Below are 27,437 nucleotides of genomic sequence, written 5' to 3' on the forward strand. Positions count from 1 at the left end.
TTGTAAGTGCAATGCCAGAGTGCAGAAACTAACATTTTCTCATTTCTCACGAGTGCTACACAGGCCATATAGTTACTACACACGTCTCACCAGATGTGACAAAAGGTGCTTAGCCATCAGTAGGGTTGTGAATTTCTCTTTGTCCTCATGAGTACTCTAGTGAGAAGTTAGGAAGGTCCACAACAGGGCCGCTAGATAGGGGACACTTAAACTATGATGATTTTAAGTTCTTTGGGCACTTTCATTGACATTCCCATAGCTAATTAAAATGTCTATATGTAGAATCACTTGAAATTTACTTGTATATGTTTACTTTTATTTTTAGTATTAAATGGTGGGTAAATGAACATAAAACTTTTGTTTTAAATTCAAAATGGAAACCGCAAGGGGCTCCTGGGTGGCTCAGTTGGTTAAGCGTCTGACTTTGGCTCAGGTCATGATCTCGCGGTCCGTGAGTTCGAACCCCGCATCGGGCTCTGTGCTGACAGCTCAGAGCCTGGAGCCTGTTTCAGATTCTGTGTCTCCCTCTCTCTCTGACCCTCCCTCGTTCAAGCTCTGTCTCTCTCTGTCTCAAAAATAAAAATAAACGTTAAAAAAAAATGGAAACCACAAATTCAACAATGAATTTAAATAGTGGTCATGTTAAATAAACTGCAGATTTAACACAGTGAAGGGCTTAGGTTGGTACATTTGATGAATGCAGAATTAAACAAATATTTTTGAGCTATATAGTATCTTGAAGTGGGAGATTCATTTTGAGATATTTAAATTATTTAGGGAAGAGAGAAAAACAAATTTGAGGGATTGAAAAAATACTAAAGAATTATACCAACTATGAAATGACAAGTTTTTTTTACTCTGTCCAAACCTGTCGCCAGCTGTAGGGTAAAGAAGGATCACAGGGCTCCTTCAAACCCTTCAACTGCACTCATTGTGCTGAACACTGAGAAAATGCATAGCAATTTAAAATCCCAACTGAAGACCTTATGGACAGGACTGGACGGTTGCTTATTTAACCCCAGAAATCAAGACTCAGAAGAAGAACAACGTATCCTTCATTTCTTCTAAAGGTGACAATGTAACAAATATTTGATGGAAAATTGTCTCTAAAGACTGTATTATGAATGCCTGGCATAAGTTAGTAAAGGTCTCCTGATTAATATAAATGTAAATACCGAAGAATCATGGGACTTATTCAAACTGGAAGATAAAAATATACAACAATATAGGAATTTAGTTTGGAATAATCTGAAACACAAATAATTTTAAAGATGTTTTGAATATTTCTTTCTTCCAGTGAGGCTCAAAAATCAAAGAGGCAAAACAATTTGGTCAACAGAAGGTAAATAAGTAAAAATAGTATTAATGATTTTATCTTATTTTTTATTATGTCTGGTCTCTATTCTGGATATGATTATTATTTGAAGTACATCTATAGTCTATTTATGTATGTAAATATTAGGATATCTACTTAAATATATATAAAATATTTAGAATTGAAAATCTGCACAATTGCCTCCCCTCTTTAGTTAATTTGGCTATAACTGATTTCAAGACTATAATCAGACTCTCAATTAAATTCTTTAAATGTTTTATTTATTTTGAGAGAGAGAAGGAGAGGGAGCAAACAGTAGAGGGGCAGAGAGAGTGGGAGGGGGAATCATAGGCAGGTCACACACTGTCAATGCAGAGCCTGATGCAGGGCTTGGTCCCAGGAACCATGAGATCATGACCTGAGCCGAGATCAAGAGTCTTAACCCAATGGGCCACTCAGGCACCCCTCTCTCAATTAACTTCTGAGCTACCTTTTTTTTACCTTTTGTTTGTGCTGTTTTGCCTTTAGCTATTTTATTCTCCCTATTTTAATTCTCATTCCAGGTTCTCAAAGAATAATTTTTTATTCCTTTCTTTCTCCCAAAACTTGCCTTCCAAGCCTGTTGTTTTATGTTCTCCTGTTAGAACTGAAGGTGATCCTGTGTGTGCACATGCCAGGATTTGGGAGAGATGTCACTGGCATCTGCCTAACGGGGGAGTAAGAATATGTAAGGCCGTGTAGCTCTGTGCATGAAAGCACTTCTATTTGTACACTCACATATAATCCCCCAAATATGTGCCTAATGCTTATCATGTGAGAGCTGTGCTGGAGGAAGCTGGAAGTCAAGAAGAAAGTGACCAAACTTTAATTGAGGAGTCAGAGATCACTGCATTGAGGAAGTCTTGTTTGACCTGATTTTGAAGGTAGGGGCATTCGATTGGGGTGGAGGGGATGATTCAAAGAAATTCAAAAGACGGAATTAATGATAGATTGAAGATAAGTTGGATTTGGGGAGGATGATGAGGGTGCATCACAGGTTCTGGAGATGCAAGAAAAGTCCCGTTTATACGTGGGAATGGGTCAGGGCGTGGTGTGTTTGGTTTTTCAAAATGAGAGGGGTAATGTGCTCATGAGAATAAGCAGGGGCATGTCCGTTGGGCTCTCAGAGTTCACTCCTAAGATGCAGACACAGGGCTGGAGCAAGGCTGTGAAGGCACTGGCTTGCTTGCAGGTGTGCATGAGAACAGGCTGCCCGGAAGTGCACAGAGCGTGCTCACAGCAATGACAGTCACTTCTACGACCTTGTGACCACAGCATCCCACACACTGGCTAGGCACTTTACGTACAACATTTGTAATTCTTATAAAACCCTCAGAGCTGGTATTAGACCCATTTTTCAGGTCAGGGAGTGAAGGCTCCGGGAGATGCAGTAAACTGCCCCAGGTTCCCCCCAGGCCCGGCTCAGCAGGACCACACTGTCTTGTCACCTTGGTCTATAAGTAGAGCAGAGGTTTGCTTGTGGATGGAAGCTATATTCTCCTGGGTTCAATCATTCTTGAGATTGTCTGCCAGTTTCCGGGAAGGTTCATTAAGAAGACAGACATCTGAGAAGTGCCTAGGATGTCACTTCATCACTTGAAATACACACATCACACGGTCTACCCTCTCCCCCCACACTCTCTGCCTTCAATGGAAATTTTCTCAAAAAGCATTAAAACACTAGAGTAATAATTTTGCCACCATTTGACCTACTTATGGTAAGACCTATTATCTCTGTTCTTTACGGACGGAGGCACACGATGCTACCAGAGAGAAAGTGAGCTTGAGCATGTCAGGTCTCATGCATACTTTCATGTTCTTGTCAGTGACTTCCTTCATGGGAATAGATCACTGGGTGTGTTTTGGAAGATGGCTCAACTGTGCAGCCACATCTGTCAAATTGTCAGGAGATGAAAACCCCTACCTGAGAGGCAGGGGAAAAATGGCTTGTCAGTGCAGCAGCTGAGGACTGAGGCTCCAATTTAACAGAACTTTTAATCATGCATTAGAGTGACCCCTTCATGCAGCTGTTGCCTATGCTAGAATGGAATTTAAACAGCTAAGCGACTGGCTGATGTTAAAAGGGTCTATTAAAAGTTTTCACTTTTCTGAGATGCACCATTAAGGACACACTGAAGAAACTTTCTAAATGGTTTTGGTAATAACCACATAATGAAACTGCACTATTGCCTGGAGAGGGTGAGAGGTGTGCATTCACAGGCAAGCCCTAATATTTTAGCTGTATCTTTCTAACATTTCAATGTCTTCTCAGAAGTGATGCAGAATTGCACAGAATTTCTGGGAATCATTTGAAAAAAAAAAGCAACAAACAAATGGGCATATCTACCAGATGAATAAGAAATCAACACAAAATATTAGTAGCCTATGACTATATATAAAAAACGCTCTGGGCACCTGGGTGGCTCAGTTGGTTAGGCGTCCGACTTGTGTTCAGGTCATGATCTCGCAGTTCCTGGGCTCGAGCTCCACGTTGGGCTCTGTGCTGACAGCTCAGAGCCTGGAGTCTGCTTTGGATTCTGTGTCTCTTTCTCCCTCTCTGCCCCTCCTCTGCTCATGCTCTGTCCCTCTCTTTCTCAAAAATTAATACACATTAGGGGCGCCTGGGTGGCGCAGTCGGTTAAGCGTCCGACTTCAGCCAGGTCACGATCTCGCGGTCCGTGAGTTCGAGCCCCGCGACAGGCTCTGGGCTGATGGCTCAGAGCCTGGAGCCTGTTTCCGATTCTGTGTCTCCCTCTCTCTCTGCCCCTCCCCCGTTCATGCTCTGTCTCTCTCTGTCCCAAAAATAAACGTTGAAAAAAAATTAAAAAAAAAATTAATACACATTTAAAAAATGTAAAAAATGCTCAACATTCACAGGCTGTAATCAGGGAGATCTAAATTTAATGTTCTATCTTCACACCATCAGGTGTAAAAGTCCAGTAACATCAATTGTAGACAAGGATGCAAAATGAGATTTCTGACAAGTTGCTCATAGGAGTAAAAAAGTGGCACTAGAATCCAGGGGGCCATGAGGCAGTATCTCATAAAGCCTAAGGTTCTTCCTTTACTCCAGCAACTGCTCTCCTAACTATGTACACTCAGATACTTCTCACATATGTGCACAAAAAGTCATAGATAGGCAGTGAACTAGAATGTGTGCAAGAGAAAAACAGTGAAAAATGTCCATCAATAGGAGAATGAATGAATGGATGAATGAACAAATTGCAGTGTATTTTTATAGCAGGATAATTCCCCATGTGAAAATGAAGTGGTTAAAAATATGACATAGATTGTGCAGGACAAAGTCCCTGGTCAGCAACCAGCTATGTGGCTTGCACCAAATGATTTAAGCTTTCTGTGCCTCGATGTCATTTGTTCAATAGATGTCATGATAGTACCTACCTCTGTGGCATTGTTTTGAGCATGAAATAATTTCACGCCTCAAACACACAGCATGGCTGACACATAGGGAGTGGTCCATAAATGAGAGTTGTTATTATTTCTAATGGTGGATACTTAACTATTCTTCCTATCTGTGTTTTTATATGACTTCATAATAATTTTTATGCAAGGAACTGATTGAGTATGGTATTACGAAATGGCTCCAATTCACAAATTATTCACTTGCAAATACATGGAACCCAGGTGGTGTTTCTTCAAAGAAACTATCTTATACAGAGTGATTTGAACAGGTCAGACCGTTAACAGTCTATTTAGCCCTTAAATTACTTCTCGAATCCTGTGAGGCTTAAAAGTTTACTAGTGAAACTACCTCTGGGTAATACTACCAGGTAGGTAAACTACCTCTGAGGTCAAGTCCTACTACTCACATGGCCAAAAAGATAGGTCCCTTCTCCACCAGCTCCATGAAGCTCACGGTGGTAATGAGTAGTGGCTCTTGTAGGTGGAGGTGAGACAAGGCTTTCAGAGGGAATGAAGGAGGGAAAATTACTTTGGGTTCCTACTGTGGGAAAACTTGGCTTAAGTGGACTTGCTGCTTTCATTCCATTCCCATCACCTACTGCCTCTGGCCAATTGCCCATTTTGGGTGGCCAACTAGGAAACGAAGGTCTCCCTGCTTCATGTTCATCTTTGGATGTTTTCCAGTGAGTCTCTTCAGAGCTCTTGAGTGAGAAGTCACCAAACTCACCTGTAAGCAGCCAAATTTTGGCACTGTGCAAGAAACAGAATAAAACCAGTCTTCAGGGAGAAAATAGAGGCAGGATGCACAGACAGAAGCAAAGATGCAAAACTGTGTGGCCTCCAACAGAGAGTGAGAGAAAGACAAAGAAAGCACAGCTGCCTGGTGGGCCTGATTATATGCAAATGCCCCCTGTGAGCATCACGTCTGTTCCTTGCAACTAAACAATTCTTGAGTAGGACATAAATAGTCACTTAATCCTCATGACTGAGGAAGGAGACACTATCCCTATTTTACAGAAATATGCCCCAGGTCATACTAATAAATAGCATAGCTGAAATAGGTCTGTCTCCAGAGCCTACTCTCTAAGAGGTATAACAGGGTGATTTGTTCTCCTTTAGGAACAAGGCTGTACTGGGTATTGCTTCATGGATTACCTGGGAAGGCAGGTGTGAGAGGGAAGGGAGTCAGGAGCCATGTGCTGGAGGCAGGTGTAGCACAAAAAGAAAAGGAAACCAGGTCTAAGTCTTGGCTCATCCTTATTCTCAGGCTTTTCCTTGTCATTTCCAGCCATCTTGTTCCCATCATAAGAACCAATAGCAGGAAGATGTGGGACCTCAGGTGACGAGCAAGGCAGCAGTGCCCAGGGAAGTAGAGAAAGAAGCAGAAAGACATTCCAGGCAGCACCAGGGTGCAGAGAGGGAGTGTTTCAGGGGCTACAGGAGGTTCACTTATTTGTCCTTCACTTAGGAACGAATTTATAAGGAATTTCAGGTTTCCTATGGCTAAGTTCCTTATTAAACGTGGTATGAATTGCATTAATAAGTGGCTAAAAATGAAAAATGTCTTAGGAAAATTAAGTTAATTAAGTTAGCACTAAGTTAATCCATTGAAAATTTCAACAAGTGTTATCACAGAGCTCACCACACATAACCTAGCAGGTTTTGCTCTGAACTTGTGGTTTTGCAATTAAATTTAAGAGCATATTTTCGTTTATTATAAAAACAGAAAAGACCACCCTAAGGGTACCAAATTGAATCCTTTCCCTGTGTGCCTGGATATGACTCTCATTATGGTTATAATTATAGCTACGATTACACCTAAAATTTGTGTCTCACAACACAGAGTGGAATTTCTAAGTTTCTAATTGCAGATCAAAGGTGCCTATTTTTTTCCTCTATAACTGGCTCTTTAAAGCCCATTATTCTTTAGAAGAGTAAGAAGAACTCTGAGTTTCCTAACTCATTTGAAAGCACCATAATCGGAATGGGGGGGGGGAAAGATGGCGGCGTAGGAGGACGCTGGGCTCACCGCGCGTCCTGCTGATCACTTAGATTCCACCTACACCTGCCTAAATAACCCAGAAAACCGCCAGAGGATTAGCAGAACGGAGTCACCGGACCCAAGTGCAGACGAGAGGCCCACGGAAGAGGGTAGGAAAGGCGGCGAGGCGGTGTGCGCTCCACAGACTGGCGGGAGGGAGCCGGGGCGGAGGGGCGGCTCGCCGGCCAAGCAGAGTCCCTGAGTCTGGCTTGCAAAAGCGGAGGGGCCTGACGGACTGTGTTCCGACAGCAAGCGCGACTTAGCATCTGGGAGGTCATAAGTTAACAGCTCTGCTCGGAAAGCGGGAAGGCTGGAGGACAAAGGGAGGGTGAGCTGCGGAGCCCCCGGACGACAGAGCTCAGTTTGGCGGGGAACAAAGGCGCTCGCCAGTGCCATCTCCCCCGCCCATCCCCCAGCCAAAATCCCAAAGGGAACCGGTTCCGGCCAGGGAAATTGCTCGCTCCGCGCAAACACCCAACTCTGTGCTTCTGCGGAGCCAAACCTCCGGCAGCGGATCTGACTCCCTCCGGCTGCCACAGGGCCCCTCCTGAAGTGGATCACCTAAGGAGAAGCGAGCTAAGCCTGCCCCCCCTGCCGCCGTGCACCTTGCCTTCCCACCCCAGCTAATACGCCAGATCCCCAGCATCACAAGCCTGGCAGTGTGCAAGTAGCCCAGACGGGCCACGCCACCACACAGTAAATCTCGCCCCTAGGAGAGGGGAAGAGAAGGCACACACCAGTCTGACTGTGGCCCCAGCGGTGGGCTGGGGGCAGACATCAGGACTGACTGCGGCCCCGCCCACCAACTCCAGTTATACACCACAGCACAGGGGAAGTGCCCTGCAGGTCCTCACCACACCAGGGACTATCCAAAATGACCAAGCGGAAGAATTCCCCTCAGAAGAATCTCCAGGAAATAACAACAGCTAATGAGCTGATCAAAAAGGATTTAAATAATATAACAGAAAGTGAATTTAGAATAATAGTCATAAAATTAATCGCTGGGCTGGAAAACAGTATACAGGACAGCAGAGAATCTCTTGCTACAGAGATCAAGGGACTAAGGAACAGTCACGAGGAGCTGAAAAACGCTTTAAATGAAATGCAAAACAAAATGCAAACCACCACGGCTCGGATGGAAGAGGCAGAGGAGAGAATAGGTGAACTAGAAGATAAAGTTATGGAAAAAGAGGAAGCTGAGAAAAAGATAAAAAAATCCAGGAGTATGAGGGGAAAATTAGAGAACTAAGTGATACACTAAAAAGAAATAATATACGCATAATTGGTATCCCAGAGGAGGAAGAGAGAGGGAAAGGTGCTGAAGGGGTACTTGAAGAAATTATAGCTGAGAACTTCCCTGAACTGGGGAAGGAAAAAGGCATTGAAATCCAAGAGGCACAGAGAACTCCCTTCAGACGTAACTTGAATCGATCTTCTGCACGACATATCATAGTGAAACTGGCAAAATACAAGGATAAAGAGAAAATTCTGAAAGCAGCAAGGGGTAAACGTGCCCTCACATATAAAGGGAGACCTATAAGACTCGTGACTGATCTCTCTTTTGAAACTTGGCAGGCCAGAAAGAATTGGCACGAGATTTTCAGTGTGCTAGACAGAAAAAATATGCAGCCGAGAATCCTTTATCCAGCAAGTCTGTCATTTAGAATAGAAGGAGAGATAAAGGTCTTCCCAGACAAACAAAAACTGAAGGAATTTGTCACCACTAAACCAGCCCTACAAGAGATCCTAAGGGGGACCCTGTGAGACAAAGTACCAGAGACATCACTACAAGCATAAAACATACAGACATCACAATGACTCTAAACCCGTATCTTTCTATAATAACACTGAATGTAAATGGATTAAATGCGCCAACCAAAAGACATAGGGTATCAGAATGGATAAAAAAACAAGACCCATCTATTTGCTGTCTACAAGAGACTCATTTTAGACCTGAGGACACCTTTAGATTCAGAGTGAGGGGATGGAGAACTATTTATCATGCTACTGGAAGCCAAAAGAAAGCTGGAGTAGCCATACTTATATCAGACAAACTAGACTTTAAATTAAAGGCTGTAACAAGAGATGAAGAAGGACATTATATAATAGTTACAGGGTCTATCCATCAGGAAGAGCTAACAATTATAAATGTCTATGCGCCGAATACTGGAGCCCCCAAATATATAAAACAATTACTCATAAACATAAGCAACCTTATTGATAAGAATGTGGTAATTGCTGGGGACTTTAACACCCCACTTACAGAAATGGATAGATCATCTAGACACACGGTCAATAAAGAAACAAGGGCCCAGAATGAGACACTGGATCAGATGGACTTGACAGATATATTTAGAACTCTGCATCCCAAAGCATCAGAATATACTTTCTTCTCGAGTGCACATGGAACATTCTCCAAGATATTTCATATACTGGGTCACAAAACAGCCCTTCATAAGTTTACAAGAATTGAAATTATACCATGCATACTTTCAACGTTTTTTTTTTTTTTTTTTTTTTTTTTTATTTTTGGGACAGAGAGAGACAGAGCATGAACGGGGGAGGGGCAGAGAGAGAGGGAGACACAGAATCGGAAACAGGCTCCAGGCTCTGAGCCATCAGCCCAGAGCCTGACGCGGGGCTCGAACTCCCGCACCGCGAGATTGTGACCTGGCTGAAGTCGGACGCTTAACCGACTGCGCCACCCAGGCGCCCCCCATGCATACTTTCAGACCACAATGCTATGAAGCTTGAAATCAACCACAGGAAAAAAGTCTGGAAAACCTCCAAAAGCATGGAGGTTAAAGAACACCCTACTAACGAATGAGTGGGTCAACCAGGCAATTAGAGAAGAAATCAAAAAATATATGGAAACAAATGAAAATGAAAATACAACAATCCAAACGCTTTGGGACGCAGCGAAGGCAGTCCTGAGAGGAAAATACATTGCAATCCAGGCCTATCTCAAGAAACAAGAAAAATCCCAAATACAAAATCTAACAGCACACCTAAAGGAAATAGAAGCAGAACAGCAAAGGCAGCCTAAACCCAGCAGAAGAAGAGAAATAATAAAGATCAGAGCAGAAATAAACAATATAGAATCTAAAAAAACTGTAGAGCAGATCAACGAAACCAAGAGTTGGTTTTTTTGAAAAAATAAACAAAATTGACAAACCTCTAGCCAGGCTTCTCAAAAAGAAAAGGGAGATGACCCAAATAGATAAAAGCATGAATGAAAATGGAATTATTACAACCAATCCCTCAGAGATACAAACAATTATCAGGGAATACTATGAAAAATTATATGCCAACAAATTGGACAACCTGGAAGAAATGGACAAATTCCTGAACACCCACACTCTTCCAAAACTCAATCAGGAGGAAATAGAAAGCTTGAACATACCCATAACCAGCGAAGAAATTGAATCGGTTATCAAAAATCTCCCAACAAATAAGAGTCCAGGACCAGATGGCTTCCCAGGGGAGTTCTACCAGACGTTTAAAGCAGAGATAATACCTATCCTTCTCAAGCTATTCCAAGAAATAGAAAGGGAAGGAAAACTTCCAGACTCATTCTATGAAGCCAGTATTACTTTGATTCCTAAACCAGACAGAGACCCAGTAAAAAAAGAGAACTACAGGCCAATATCCCTGATGAATATGGATGCAAAAATTCTCAATAAGATACTAGCAAATCGAATTCAACAGCATATAAAAAGAATTATTCACCATGATCAAGTGGGATTCATTCCTGGGATGTAGGGCTGGTTCAACATTCGCAAATCAATCAACGTGATACATCACATTAACAAAAAAAGAGAAGAACCATATGATCCTGTCAATCGATGCAGAAAAGGCCTTTGACAAAATCCAGCACCCTTTCTTAATAAAAACCCTTGAGAAAGTCGGGATAGAAGGAACATACTTAAAAATCATAAAAGCCATTTATGAAAAGCCCACAGCTAACATCATCCTCAACGGGGAAAAACTGAGAGCTTTTTCCCTGAGATCAGGAACACGACAGGGATGCCCACTCTCACCGCTGTTGTTTAACATAGTGCTGGAAGTTCTAGCATCAGCAATCAGACAACAAAAGGAAATCAAAGGCATCAAAATTGGCAAAGATGAAGTCAAGCTTTCGCTTTTTGCAGATGACATGATATTATACATGGAAAATCCGATAGACTCCACCAAAAGTCTGCTAGAACTGATACATGAATTCAGCAAAGTTGCAGCATACAAAATCAATGACCAGAAATCAGTTGCATTCTTATACACTAACAATGAAGCAACAGAAAGACAAATAAAGAAACTGATCCCATTCACAATTGCACCAAGAAGCATAAAATACCTAGGAATAAATCTAACCAAAGATGTAAAGGATCTGTATGCTGAAAACTATAGAAAGCTTATGAAGGTAATTGAAGAAGATTTAAAGAAATGGAAAGACATTCCCTGCTCATGGATTGGAAAAATAAATATTGTCAAAATGTCAATACTACCCAAAGCTATCTACACATTCAATGCAATCCCAATCAAAATTGCACCAGCATTCTTCTTGAAACTAGAACAAGCCATCCTAAAATTCATATGGAACCACAAAAGGCCCCGAATAGCCAAAGGAATTTTGAAGAAGAAGACCAAAGCAGGAGGCATCACAATCCCAGACTTTAGCCTCTACTACAAAGCTGTCATCATCAAGACAGCATGGTATTGGCACAAAAACAGACACACAGACCAATGGAATAGAATAGAAACCCCAGAACTAGACCCACAAACGTATGGCCAACTCATCTTTGACAAAGCAGGAAAGAACATCCAATGGAAAAAAGACAGCCTCTTTAACAAATGGTGCTGGGAGAACTGGACAGCAACATGCAGAAGGTTGAAACTAGACCACTTTCTCACACCATTTACAAAAATAAACTCAAAATGGATAAAGGACCTAAATGTGAGACAGGAAACCATCAAAACCTTAGAGGAGAAAGCAGGAAAAGACCTCTCTGACCTCAGCCGCAGCAATCTCTTACTCGACACATCCCCAAAGGCAAGGGAATTAAAAGCAAAAGTGAATTACTGGGACCTTATGAAGATAAAAAGCTTCTGCACAGCAAAGGAAACAACCAACAAAACTAAAAGGCAACCAACGGAATGGGAAAAGATATTTGCAAATGACATATCAGACAAAGGGCTAGTATCTAAAATCTATAAAGAGCTCACCAAACTCCACACCCGAAAAACAAATAACCCAGTGAAGAAATGGGCAGAAAACATGAATAGACACTTCTCTAAAGAAGACATCCAGATGGCCAACAGGCACATGAAAAGATGTTCAGCGTCGCTCCTTATCAGGGAAATACAAATCAAAACCACACTCAGGTATCACCTCACGCCAGTCAGAGTGGCCAAAATGAACAAATCAGGAGACTATAGATGCTGGAAAGGATGTGGAGAAACGGGAACCCTCTTGCACTGTTGGTGGGAATGCAAATTGGTGCAGCCGCTCTGGAAAGCAGTGTGGAGGTTCCTCAGAAAATTAAAAATAGACCTACCCTATGACCCAGCAATAGCACTGCTAGGAATTTATCCAAGGGATACAGGAGTGCTGATGCATAGGGGCACTTGTACCCCAATGTTCATAGCAGCACTCTCAACAATAGCCAAATAATGGAAAGAGCCTAAATGTCCATCAACTGATGAATGGATAAAGAAATTGTGGTATATATACACAATGGAATACTATGTGGCAATGAGAAAAAATGAAATACGGCCTTTTGTAGCAACGTGGATGGAACTGGAGAGTGTAATGCTAAGTGAAATAAGCCATACAGAGAAAGACAGATACCATATGGTTTCACTCTTATGTGGATCCTGAGAAACTTAACAGGAACCCATGGGGGAGGGGAAGGAAAAAAAAAAAAAAAAGAGGTTAGAGTGGGAGAGAGCCAAAGCATAAGAGACTGTTAAAAACTGAGAACAAACTGAGGGTTGATGGGGGGTGGGAGGGAGGGGAGGGTGGGTGATGGGTATTGAGGAGGGCACCTTTTGTGATGAGCACTGGGTGTTGTATGGAAACCAATTTGTCAATAAATTTCATATATAAAAAAAAATGAAAGCACCATAATCAATATATGGAAAGAGGAAGCAGGGATATCATAATGATTGCAATGAATATGAGGTAAAATATGTATATGTGTACATAGTAATGTAGGAAAACAATAAAAAAAAACCCTGTTCCTATTGCTCAGATCCCATCACTGCTCAATGGAATATATAAAATCTTAATAGATTTATTTCTGCAATGTAAAAACAAATGTATGTATAGATATACAGATGCATATGTTGTATGCATATATATGCATGCATGCAGGTATATACACATATTATGTTGTATGTATATACATATACATAAATACGCACATATTTTTTTACATTGCAGGAATACATATGCACATATACACACACATATATCTTTTAGATACATACATACATACATACAAAGAGACAAACTATTACACATCAAACACCCAGAATCACAGAAGGATCAGTCTACTATGTATTTAGTTGAACAGTAGTAGGGAAGATTAAGCCAAATCAATCAATATTATTTTATTAAATTATTTAATTACTTATTGTTAGCAGGAAATACACGTAGATGTTCATACCAATAAAGTAGACTAGCATATGGAAAACAGAATAGAAAATAAAAATATAGGGAATAATACCAATGAAGAAAAAGTAGGCAAACCCAAAGCTATGCCACAGGAAACAAGGTTTTTAAATGTCCTTCACTTATAAAGGCATTCAAGCCAGTCTCCATTTACGTGGTAGGTGGTTTTAAAATTTTGAATATTTGAAAACAGAATTTAAGGAAAGGCTGTTTTGGAATAATTGAAATTTATGCATTACTTACTATTATGCCATCTATGTGAACTAAAATCCTATTACTATAACTTATTTCATTAGTTATCTATTTAATCAAAGCAGTAGGATATATGGGTTTCTGGGTAAAATATTTTGTGTTTTGAACTTGGAATCAGGGGCACCTGGGTGACTCAGTTGGTTAAGCACCTGACTCTTGATTTTGTCTCAGGTCATGATCCCACGGTTCCTGAGTTTGAGCTCCACATCAGGCTCGGGCTGACAGTGCAGAGCCTGCCTGAGATTCAGTCTCTTTCTCTATCTCTCTGTGCCCCTTCCCTGCTCGCTTGCTCGCTCTCTCTCTCCCTCTCTCTCAAAATAAACAAATAAACATTACAAAAAAAAACCTGGAGTCAAAGTTTCAAACAAAGTTCCACCTTCAGGACAAAATCCATGGTTTCTTCAATACTCAAATAGGAACTCTGGGCGACCAGTCTGCCATCTCTCAAATATTTATCCATACCTAATTTTTCTGATTTATTTTAATGATGGCCAAATTACTAACTCAAATTAATTACAGCTGTTCATATTTTTTATTCCAATAAATTCTACTTTTTTTGTTAAGATAGGAATGGTTTTGGTTCTTTACAACTATGTTATTCCTGAGTACGAGTACATTTCTTTTCTGTCTTTTTGTTTTTGTTTTTGGTTTTGGTTTTTTGTTTGTTTGTTTTGACTTACATCCAAGTTAGTTAGCATGTAATGCTATAATGATTTCAGGAGTAGATTCCAGTGATTCATCTCCTACGTATAACACCCAGTGCTCATCCCAACAAGGAGACTACATTTCTAATCTTAGACCCATTTATTTCACATGCTGAAGAAGATAAAAACTCCTGAAAGCCGTAGGAAATAATCAAAGTCATGGCTAGGTCCTGTTGACTGCCGCCATGTTTGAGAAGAGACACACTGGCAAAAGCATCCAACATTATCCAACTTTGAAAGATGCCTTCAACCAACTCCCAAAGTATTGTTTGTTTTACACTTAAAAATAAATTATTGTATAGAAATAATGTTATTGGCATCATCCACTCAATTTCTGGTTCCTAGAAATAAGACCAAGAGAACAAATAGAGCTTCTTGTAGGTGAGAAGTCAAATGAATACTTGCACAAGCCAAGAAGGTTCTAGATCCTTCTTTCACTTGATTGTTCTCTTGTTTGGTAAACACCAATTGAGCCTTTTCCCTGTATCAGGAATAGCTCTGGCAGTGACCATGATCGTTATGGTCCCTACTGCTATGGAGTTATCTCTGGTTGGAGAAACAGACTTTAAGTAATGAATGATACCATTTTAATTTATTTTACTAAAATCATGACAAACCCATAACATGTGGAAATATACAACCAGGGAACCTATGTATTCTTTGAGGATGAGGAAGGCTTCCTTAAGGAAGTGACTTTTGAGGTGAATTCTAAGTGGGAGAGAAGGGTGTTCTAGAAAGAGGAAACAATGAAAATGACAGAGCCTCATGGAAGCAGAAATGCTATTTTATAAGAGATATAAAGTGTAAAGGCAGGAGTAGAAAAACTGGCTTTCTTGGTAACCTCTAGGCTACCTCTGGAAAGGGATGATGGAGGATAAGCTGGAAGGAATTAAAGCAAATACTTATTCTTCAATGTCATTCCTATAGTTTAAAATATGCTTTAGGAGAATGTAACGTCACATTTTGCCCATTTTAAAAATGAAAAGAAGTGATATATTCTACTGTTTGTCCTTGAGGGTGAGAGATCGTTATGATTCCAGGCAGGAGCGAGTGGATGATTCCAATGAAAATTTTCTTGTTACCTAGTTTTTAGATGGCATTAGTCATTAATAAAAAGCCAATGAGTATTTCATGGCCATTTTATTTTAAATATTTTTTTCTTTACTTGATTCTTTTCTTTCTTTCTCTTTTAATTAAATGATGAATGGTTAATCTATTTTCCACTCAGACCCATCAATCCCTTGGCCATCCCACTTTTCATTTGTACTCTTTCAGGTACACTCTTCTGGAAAGCTTGATTTTGGACCAAACATGTAAAGCTGAGCTCAATGGAACTTTCTTCATATTGAAATGTCAGAATTTATTCACCTTTACTTCAAACCATATGTGTCATTATTCATAAAACCTATCAAACATGCCACCATATTCACAAAGATGTCTAATATTCAGGTCTCTTGGATCCAACATCGACATACTTCTAGCCTAACATTTACCCACCCCTTCACTGACCTTTATTTTCCTATATCCATGCACAGTGCTGTTCTTTCATTACACTCTCCTGGCCATTTATCTCTTGCCATCTCAAATTTCTGTGGTAAGGAGGCTAATAACTTGCTTTCTCAATCCAGACTGCAACCTTGACGCATCTACTCAACAAGCATTTAATACATTTTAAGCAGCGTATTCAGGGCCCCTGTAAGACTTTGATTTGGTACTCATGGCTGGCCTGATAGTTTATTTCTATTACAAACTTACGTTTCCTTGGCATATTTTTCTCCACTGGATACAGCATGGAGCTAGGAGCCAGAAGACCCAGGTGTACCCAGGGCCTCTCCATTTGGTAGAGGTGCAAGTTTAGGAGCTCACCCAGGCCCTCTGGGTCCTCACATCCTCATCTACAAAAGCTGAGGGAGCATGGCAGTCTTTCTCCATCACTGGGCTATACCGAGTGAGGGCCTTCCTTGACCTCTCAGAGGAGGAGTGAGGACTCCAAAATGTAGATTGCCATAGCATCCTGCTTTACTTCTTTAAAATCCTCATTGCTCTTGAGAAAGAATGAACTATGGTCCTTTGTAGCAACGTGGATGGAACTGGAGAGTGTGATGCTAAGTGAAATAAGCCATACAGAGAAAGACAGATACCATATGGTTTCACTCTTTTGTGGATCCTGAGAAACTTAACAGAAGACCATGGGGGAGGGGAAGGAAAAAAAAAGAGGTTAGAGTGGGAGAGAGCCAAAGCATAAGAGACTCTTAAAAACTGAGAACAAACTGAGGGTTGATGGGGGGTGGGAGGGAGCCGGGAGGGTGGGTGGTGGGTATTGAGGAGGGCACCTTTTGGGATGAGCACTGGGTGTCGTATGGAAACCAATTTGACAATAAATTTCATATATTGAAAAATAAATAAATAAAATCCTCATTGCTCTTGTAATTGCTCTTTAGACGCTGGTTTTTCTCCACCCACCCGGAAGTAATCTCCAGGAAAGCAGGACTATCTTAGTGCCACTAATTATCAGCTGATGACTGATTACTGAGTAACTTTTTAGGCAAGAAGCTACCACTACCATGCTGTCATTGCCATTACTGTCAGTAGCAATGGCAGTACCAGACACAGTCCTAGGAGTTAAATTATTAGCACCATCCAATATATAACAGAAAGAAGCCACGAAATAATATTAGGTCTTATCAATACTCCTTACAAATGTTTCCTCTTTTCCTCTTCATTCTTTTAACTGATAGAAACAAATAACTATATGGTTAAACGCCACAGCAATGGTCCAAAGTACAATACTTTGCTTATGTTATGTATCAATCTTTGAAATGTATCAATCTCTAATCCCCACCTAGAGTATGATCCAAAGGAAAGAAAAGCGTGTTCTTATCCTGAAGCAGATGAAAAACCCTTCCCCGATTTATGGGGATGGATGTAAAGAACTACAAAAGCAGCCCCTTGTAAGAAAAGGATTTGTAACTGAAAACAAAAGACAGTGAAGAGAATCAAGTTCCACAGGAGGAAGAATCAATTCCCTCTCCCCGGGATGATGTGGCTTGACTTTTCACCCTTAAAGAGTAAGGAAATGGACTAAGTGAAAATGCAGTGGGGTGGTAAGGATGCCACTTTTGGAAAGGTGATATGTTTTGAACACGAATTACTGATATTTGGAGGGAGGGAGGGAGAACAAAGCAAGAGAAGATGCCAGGGCAGTCCACCAAGGAAAAGGAGTTTATTGGGCTTTATGAAGAGATCAGCGTAGAGGATAAGTCCAAAACATCCACAGACCAGAAACCCGATGGGACGTCCCCTGATGGCTTCCCAAGGCCCTAGGATCCACCCGCCATCCTATAGCCTTGTCTGCAGCAGGTGCAGTTTGTTAAGGAAGCGCCTTTATTACGTCCCGTTGCTCAGACAGCTTGCAGATGCAGAATAAGCTACCTATTAAAAATATTCCTTCCCAGTTCCTTGGGAAGGTACTCAGTTAAGTGGATTGTGATTGTGACCACCCTCATGTAAACAATTCAGGCCTTTGTAGGAGAATATTTTTACATCATTTAATATGACAACAGAATATTTCACTGATTTAATACTGTTGGAATGCTAGCACTACCTGTGTGCATTCATTTGCTTGAAATTTACCAAATCCTTGCAGTGTATCTTCGGAAAAAAATAGGTAGATCCTGGGAAAATACTGCCCAGGATGGAGCAAATACTGTCCCTGACTCCAAGACCATAAATTTGGACAGACATAGAGTTCGGAGAGCCGGGATTTCCTTGGATAAAGTCAAAGAACTCTGCTGCATGAGTTTAAAAATGGTATTTACTGCACCTGGAGGCAGGCTGGGGCGCGTCCCTGGGGCTTGTTGACATCCACGGCTACCAGCTGCCATCCACCAGCAGCGTCTTCATGGAACATCTTCAAGACAAGAAGGAGATGAGTCAGAGACACTTAATATGGAACATCGAGAACTCCTACTTTATGTCTCCAGCGCTTACATTTTTTATGTTATCAAAGATGTGTCTTTTTATGGATTTATATTTAGAACATGAGTCATTCCAATTATGTTCATTTGAACACTGAAAACTTAAGTGAATAATAATCATAATGAGAATGATGGTAATCGCTAGCCTGAATTTATTGAGCCCTTGCTATGCATCAGGTCCTTTCTGCTTTATACATCCTTGGCATATAATTGCCCAAATATTCTTCTTGACTAGACTTTAAAGTAGGCATTTTATCCCCATTAGATTGGTTATCGATTATTACATATTAGACCTGGAAGAAAATGTAAATGAGAATTCCCAAGCATTATGTCCGGTGTGATTTTTACTAGGAGTTGTAAATTTTTATCTTTATTTAGTGGACATTTCTCACTGAGCCAACAGAAAAATATTCTCTGGATAAATAATATAAGAAGCATGCATGTGGCACAGGGAATAAGGCTGGTGTTATTTTAATGGTAGGAGACTGACATATCACTTAGACTCTGTGAAATTATTTAACTAGGCCAAATTAATCTGCTCAGCAGAATTTTATGTACATATTATGAAGGGAAAAGTAGTTTTCCTTTGCCTTAAAATACATAAGTGATGAAATCCAGAATGGTACAGGATACTAAAATCTGATATTTATTGGATTGGATATCGGATTGTTGGCTGCCTAGTTTATTATCTTACTGCACATTCTACTACCTCAAAAATTAGTCATCCATCAATATTACAGCCAGTGGGAAGACACTGCCCACTATTTCCCCACTAGTATATTTCTTTCCAATTCCTTATGGGTTTGTGTGTAGCGGGAGGGGTGTGGTTGCCAGTGAGGTAAGTTGGGATTAACGATTTTTATTTTTCTAAGACACTAACTATAAGCTAGTTTTTTTTTTCCTGCCCAAGGCCATAGTTTCACACACATAAGTAGACATTTCCTTTGCCATACTTATTCATGTCCTTGTGTTAGTCTGTGTTCAAAAGGGTAATTATCGATGGAAATATTAGCCTATGCAAAGATCCCATACCTAAGATTCCTGGGAGCAGATCATTTGCAGAAAGACAACTTTCCCCTCTATAAATAAGTGACATAGTCAGGGACAAGTGCCAAAATTCACAGACCATATATGTATTTACCAGAAAACAGTTTTCTAGGGGTGCCTGGGTGGTTCAGTTGGTTAAGCGTCCAACTTGGGCTCAGGTCCTGATCTCACGGTACATGGGTTCAAGCTCCACATCAGGGTCTGTGCTGACAGCTTGGAGCCTGGAGCCTGTTTTGAATTCTGTGTCTCCTTCTTTCTCTGCCCCTTCCCCGCTCACACTCTCTCTCCCTCTCTCTTAAAAATAAACATTAAAAATATTTTTTTAAAAAAGAAAACTTTTTTTTAATTGTTGGATTGAGAATTCTCTACAATGCCAACCTGCAACTCAGAAAAATGGTGTATCAGTTGTTTACGTCTAGAATCAATACTTTTCAAAGACTGCATGGGGGGCTTTTTGCCAAGTATGCTACTTATTTTGAACTTCAAAACATATACAGAGAGCACCTTTCATAGGACATCCTAACAAAATATTGTTCCACATATGCTCAATTTAATTATCCCTTGAAACAGTACCCTGATTTATTTTTACATTATGCTATGTTCACCCCAAGGATAGCTACCATCTGTCTATATACCACGTGTATTTTTAAGTGACAAGATGGGGGTGCACATTTACCCAAAGATTCTTGATCAAGATGGAAGTTACAAATTACTTCGCTCAGGTGTCCGTGTACAGGATTCTGATTCCCTTTAGAATGAATTTTGAAAGGTATTCTTAGTGGTAGAAGCAAGCACATCCCCATGAATAGGCTCATTCTGAGACTACATACATTGGTTGAAATGCAAACCTTTTACGGTGGTCTTTTAAAGTCCCGTCAAAATTCTGGGTGTCTCCTTTTAAGGAGAAAAGACAAAAGCAATCCTGTCAGTCACTAGCTAAAAATCCTCTGTATTGTGCAGCCTATGGTCTCTTATTATGACACAAAGGATCCCTGGAGCATAGATTTGCTTTGATCAGTAGCAGACCAGTTTTCTCTGTTAAATTATTTTTTTTCCAGCTGACCAAAATCAAATGAATCAATTTAATTGTTAGTAAAAGTGTTCTCTCAAGGTCACCCCTTTGTATAAAATGAAGTGAAGGAAATTCAGACATGTCCAAGGTTCCATTTGTCTTTAGTCCCCTGAATTATAAAACAACATTTAGATTGGTTAATGTGACAGCTATGTGAGGTAGACAACAGGACATCCCAAGCCAGGAACCCTCAGGGCTCGAGTCCTGAGCTGCCAGTTGTCCCTCCATATCCCTCAGTATGACCCTAGGGAACTATAATTTGTACCTAAAGGTTAGGTACACGTTAATTGCCAGAGCCTAGCTCAAGTGTTTTTTGAGCACACATAACACAAATGTAGCCTTGTGTGGCCTTCAAGCTTAACAGTTTCGTTCTCCTCCAGGCAAAGTGAAACAAGCTATCTCCACCATGAATCAGCGGAATCGGAAAGACCACATGATTGGTGACTGGTGACAGGTGCTGAGGTGAAGCAGCTAAGGCGTGAGAACAGAGGCCTGGGATGGAGAGCGGCTAAGTTCAGGATGTTTCCTACTAGCACTCCGTGCATCCCAGCATCCAGCTCTGGGACAATTAACCCAACTACTGTGGACCTATGCACGTGCTGTTATATCACAGGACCTATGGGTTTCCTGACCTTTTAACCCAACACACAGCTCAGCATGGGGCCACCGTGACCCACGGCTAATAATTGTGCAAGTATGAAAGCCATCATCCCATCAGAGCTCAGACAAACTAATGATTACTCCTCTGAAATTTCCACATCATTTTCTCTTGTTTTCCTGTGACATGTTATATTACGGTCTCTCCACAAGTCCTTTGGCATTATTTTTTTCCGTAATTTGTTTCTATGCTGTGAGTCAAAAGCAGACTGCTTTGTTAATAAAAACAACAACAACAACAACAACAACAACAACAACAAAACAAACCCATTCAGTTCTCATCACCTGGTTCTCTTTTGCCTCTGTACGGTCCACATCAGAGGCAAGTCCTCTTGAACTAAGAGATCAGAAAGCCCCTTCCTCATCCCATTAATATGTATAATTTTCTTTCTCAACACCAATGCTCTTGAAAAGTCAAGGGACCCAAAGACACCAACAAGTGCACTAAGCCTGAGAACCCCTTAGCCTTTCTGTGAGGATAAGTTACACAGAACCACTGCTTATGTTCCACATACTAGAGAATGGCAGGAAGTGGCTCCAGTTCCGCAAAGCTGTGTGCTTTGCAATACAATAGCCATCTTTGTTTTATTCTCTTAATGCCTGTCTGTTTATTAGAATTATAAACTAATGATGTAGTTAAAAAATTTTTTTTTAATGTTTTATTTTATTTTTGACAGAGAGAGAGCCAGAGCATGAGTGGAGAAGGGGCAGACAGAGAGAGAGACAGAGAGAGAGAAACACACAGTCTGAAGCAGGCTCCAGGCCCCGAGCTGTCAGCACAGAAGCCCGACGCGGGGCTCGAACGCACAGACCACGATATCATGACCTGAGCTGAGGTCGGACACTCAACCGACCGAAGCCACGCAGGCGCCCCAATGATTTCGTTTTTACAACTATTCCACGTGAAGTCCTTGTGCACAGAGTTCTGCCAGATTTTGCAAATGCTAACAGAATCGCAGGAAATGATTGTCCCTCCTCCTCCAGACACAAAAGCATCTGAGCCACTTGCCTCCTGGCTGGCGAGGGGCTGGGCGGGGCCTGCAAGCCTGTTGCCAGGCAGCCCAAGTGATGTTTCCCGAGGCTGCTGCAGGAGCTTCTGGTTGCCTAGCAACCGGGTCCTCAGCCACAGCATTTTCTTAATGAAGGTTTTTCAGGATTCTCTGTGTGATTACCTCTGCTGAATACCTAGACGCATTACCTCGGAATTACCAATTATTCCTCCTGATTAGGTATAATTTTGCATCAAACCATTTTGCACAACTTTGTTCAAAGTCCCTTTCCCATTTCACTTTCTATTAGAACTGCTAGCTGATTTGGTGGAGCTTCCAAACACGACTTTTCCAGCTGTGGCTTTATAAATAAGAGTTACTTAATAAGCATAATGTGGTTTTAAAGTCATTTTATTTTAGGTCATCTCTTAGGAACACTGAATGTAAATTCTGCGCTGAGTTCTTAGCTTTATGCTCTATTTAGTTCTTAACGTCTTATAGCAGAAAACACACCTTCCAGACGTTGTCACCTGACTTAAAAGACAAGCCAGAGTGGACCTTGAACTTTATTATATTTCATAGTTCCCTAGAAGAGATGACAGAAGAAATAAAAACTAGATGTGCTTTTTTTTTTACATCTGTGATATAACCTATATAACGTTAAAAAAATCTTTCATAAAAGTTTGAATAGTTGTTTGCCAAAATTGAATAGTATTAATACTATTTCATCTATAATGAATTGGCTAGTCAGTTCAACCTTCACAACACCGTAAAGATGTTGCTTAGGCTTTCCAAATAATAGCATGTTTAATAGCATTTTAGCATGTAATTCATAAAAGCTCAATTTGAAGCTTTTCAAAGCCAGATTTGTACCTTGGAGGTTTCACAAATACCTTTGTCCACAGACTTGTATAATGATTTACAATGTTACATTAAATTTATCTTACAATTTAATATTAAAATAGTAGTCATGAGCATCAAAATAATTTCATGCTTGATTCAGGAATTTTTTCTTTTCTTTCTCTTATATAAAGATTCAAACTAGACTAAGACATATAAATCTTCCCTTCCTTTTTCTTTTTTTTAAGTTTATTTATTTATTTTGAGAGAGAGAAAGAGTGACAGAGAGTGTGTGAGTGAGTGGGTCAGAGACAGAGAAAGAGGGAGAGAGAGAATCCCAAGCAGGCCCCGCACTGTCAGCACAGAGCCTGATGCAGAGCTCGGTCTCACAAATGTGAGCTCATGACATGAGCTGAAATCAAGAGTTGGATGCTGAACCGACTGAGCCACCCAGGCATCCCATCCCTTCCTCTTTCTAAACACACAAAAAAGAACCCCCCCCCTCCAAATCCACACACAAACAAAGCCAAAATTAAAAACAAAGACATAGGATCTGGACTACCCTCCTAGTTAATAACTGCCCTGAAGCTTTTAACCAAATTCTAGGGCACTCCCAATTTCTTGGGAGGCATAGGGCTCCCCTTCTGAATATGTAGTGATTCCTCAAAATCAGATATGCATATGAGGTCTTCTTCATAATTTACTGTACTGTGATTGGATCGGTCTGAATGAAACATATTTCCTGTTCCGAAAAAATTCTAATCCCATATATAAAGGCCATCATATTGGTTTTCGATCACATGAATAAATATTTTTAAAAACAGGAAATTCTACCATTTCCACTTTTATCTGCAAGTTCTCTGAAGACTGTAATGACCGAATGAAATCAAAGGTATATAGTAAATGGGGTTTTGTGCCAAACCCACCCACGGAGCTGATGAAACCATAGGTACCCTCACCCTATCACCCAGAAAAGCTGATGTGGTTGCTCTGGGTTGGGCCTGTGCACGGGCATTGCTGAATAGCTCCCTCGGTGGGTCTGACTGCAGAAGGCACTATCCCAGGGCTTTCCCACGTTCCCTCAGGGCCACTGAGGGTGTGCCTGCGTTCCAGCGGGGAAAGGACATCACCCCCCATGGGTACCTGTGTGGTGGCCGTTGAAGTGGGTGCTGCTTCTCGATCCCCACCATCTGCTGAAACTGTACCCTGATTTCTGCAAATGTTTCAATGATGACAGCAATGAACACGTTCTGAAAGAAAATCCCGACCCGGATGAGAAAGTGTAGGGCAACAAAAAGCAAACAAACATCATCAGAGGCTGTGGGGGGTGGGGGGGCAGACAGATTCCACTGGGGCCAGTTTCTATGGTACCTTCACAAGCCAGGCCAGGAAGAATATGAGCGTGATGAAGTAGAAGTAGGACCGCCAGCGGGGGAAGCTGTCAATGGCTCTGTACATGAGGAATACCCAGCCCTCCTGGGATGCAGCCTCATAGACGTGTGAATATGCTGGTGCCTGTGGGGACACAGGAGAGCGCACCGACTTACAACGGGCTTTGGAAATGGGGGAAACGCTTTTGAGAAAAAACAATCGATATTTATCCACACTCATTTTCTCAATGACAAAAGCTCTTCTAAAGGGACTCAACTAGCATGCAATTTATTTTATTGTTCTTATTCTTAGGATTTTGACAAAGTTGTTTCTGACTTCAGGCCAGGGCCCTTTCATTAGCAATAAAATAACTTTATGTTATATCTGTCCCTGTTAATGCATCTAAGAGCGTGGAAAAGGAAAGGAACCCTCAAACCAAGTAAGCTATAATAAAAATAATGTGTGCAGTACAAGCTTGCCATTTGGGGCTTAACACTTTCAGTGTGCTGAAAGCACTTGTTATGGTTTTAGCCAAAATGAAATAAATTTGAGAACTGGGTTTCATCTGAAGTCACTTTCCCACAGGGACACTAAAGTACCTTAGGCTCCAAAAATTAATGTGACGGAGCCTGTCTTTGGATTCCATTGTGTTTACTGAACACCGAAATGTAAGGCAATAAATCATCAAATAGCACTCTGTATCTCACTTCTGGGAGAATTGTCTCATTGAAAATACTATTGATGATGGGAAGAAAGAGGATGCGAACAATATGCAGGCAGATTTTTGCTGTAGTGAAGAGAACCTAAAATGCCATTCAGGGGAAAGACAGTGTTTGCCTTTCATGACATTATGAGGGATGTGTTATTATTTCCCCACTTTATAGATGGGAAAACTAAGGCACAGAAGAGTAAGTAATTTATCTAAGGGTGCACAAATAATAATAGGGGAACTTGAATTAATCCAGTCATTCTGGAAAGAGGCTCTGTGATGATACCAACTGTGATGGTATCTTGCTGCTGACGTCTTTTCTGTGGTTTGTTTTCCCCATCTGTAAAATGCATAAATAATAGCTCCTAGTGTGGTGAAGATAATTTCATTTCTGTAAAACACTGACACACAGTGGATACGTAATAAATTTTAGGTACTATTATTGTAAACATTGAAAATAGTTTGCTTAATAGTATTTTGTGAGAAAAACACATAAGTAAAAAGTACGGTACTGAGTTTAAAGTTGTTTGTAAAACACACATGATGCATATTGTTATTCACAAAACTGGTGAACATTCGCAACCCCAATAAATGCCATTGGTATAAATGGATTAAATATTATGGGATATAAAACCAATCCACCCATCTATGTTCTAATCGCACAGAAATTTAAAACTAGACTCTTTATACAATCAGATGTCCAAACTAAGAAGGGGGTTACTAAAGTTGGCTGATGGCCAGCTGCCTCTCTGAGCCTGTGAATGAGGGAAGAATAATTAGAGCATCAATGGACCAAAGCATGCAGGACAACAGAAAGCCTTGTGGTAAATGGAGACAAATGGGACATATGCAGCCTTGAAAGAAAAGCTGAGAGAAAGAAGGAAAGCAAATACTCATTGAGAGAATGCCTATTATGCTAAGTACTGTATATAAAATATAACGTCATAGAATCATATTTTGTGCATTGGAAAGTTGTTGCCATAACAACTAGTATTTGTAAATCCTACTTCGTTTTAAGGTTCTTTTACCTATTTAAATGCTCAGGAAAACCTCTGTCTAATTAGGCAGGTAGATGGGTAGGTGTGTATAAGAGCTGGTATTATCCATCACATCCTTTTACAGAAAAGGAAACTGAAGGTCACTGGATAATGAATTTGCCTGGGGTAGAAAATGACAGAACCAGAAACTGAGGCCACACCATCAGTTGCCAAGTCTTTTAAACTCTTTTCATCTTTACTATCTTACTTATATTTTCTCTTGCTCAAGACTGGGACTTTCCAAAGAGCATATTTTCTCCTACCAACCTTAATTTGAATAAGTCCATTTTTTTTTCCTGAGGGACTATGGTGGCTAAGGTTGTAGCATACTGAGAAAATCATACAGGCAGATGATTTTTAAGGGTAAGATTCAGGGAAGAAAAGCATGCACAAAAAATAAAATGCCAATAGAAAAACAGAAATGATTCTTTTCATTAATGATTCATACATACTAAAAATGTCCAAAATATTTGCTTTTGTGGACTGCATATGAAAGACAATTTTCACATAAAACAAGTAATTTATGTTCCTTATTTTCTTCTAGTTATTTGAACTACAACAGAAATGTGGCTACAAGAAATCCATTATGAGTAACTAGTAAAGCCTAATAGTTTTACCAATTGAGATTTACAGGTAAAATATGAGGACTGTCAATGTAAGACTACATTTGAGAGGAACACTGAATTATCCTTCTTCTATTTGTCCACGTCCTTCAATATTAATCTACAGTGAAGATGCTATTTGAAAGTAAGTAAAAATAACAGTATGTTCTTATCTCAAAGAGTTTCCTTCATTTTTTCTAATTTGACACACACACAAAGGGAAAGAAGTAGAAACCCACCATGCGGCTCAAAGAGCAGCATTTTCTTGATACAAGGAGATCAGACATTTGTGAAAATGTAGCTAAAACACTTCCCAGAACAATGCTGACTGTTGAGGAAGTGAACTCCCCTGGGTCAAAGGCTGGGAGGATGCACCTATCAGTTGTAGAAGTGAAGGCATTTGGATAGGACCTTCCTCATCACTTTTCTGCTGCTGACTTTGCAAAGTGTACGAAAAGAAAATCCATTGGAAAGATTTTCCGATTGTTCAACATTTAAACTGACAAAAATGGAGTTTATGAACATCTTATTTTCTCTGGGAAGTGAACAATGCTGGGGAAGAAGCCAAAGGTACCTAGCTCACACATGCTGCTCTCTGGTGCCTCCTGGTGCTTGTCTCTGGTGTGCTTAGCAGAGTCCAGTGCAGCTCTTATCCAGCCCAGCTCACCTCCATTGCCTTCAGGCCACACTGG

General features: G+C 40.6%; 1 protein-coding gene across 1 annotated transcript in view; it reads right to left on the reverse strand.

Moving 5' to 3' along the window:
• The window catches only part of NALCN (sodium leak channel, non-selective), a 308,773-nt gene that overhangs the window by 187,465 nt on the left and 93,871 nt on the right, over positions 1 to 27,437 (reverse strand). The window contains 6 exon segments of the mRNA XM_032592429.1: positions 18,268 to 18,354; positions 24,170 to 24,190; positions 24,192 to 24,212; positions 24,214 to 24,276; positions 24,398 to 24,523; positions 24,525 to 24,541. Coding sequence (XP_032448320.1) covers positions 18,268 to 18,354; positions 24,170 to 24,190; positions 24,192 to 24,212; positions 24,214 to 24,276; positions 24,398 to 24,523; positions 24,525 to 24,541 — 335 coding nt within the window.

The sequence above is a fragment of the Lynx canadensis genome, chromosome A1 (assembly GCF_007474595.2).
Source record: "Lynx canadensis isolate LIC74 chromosome A1, mLynCan4.pri.v2, whole genome shotgun sequence".
NCBI lineage: Eukaryota > Metazoa > Chordata > Mammalia > Carnivora > Felidae > Lynx > Lynx canadensis.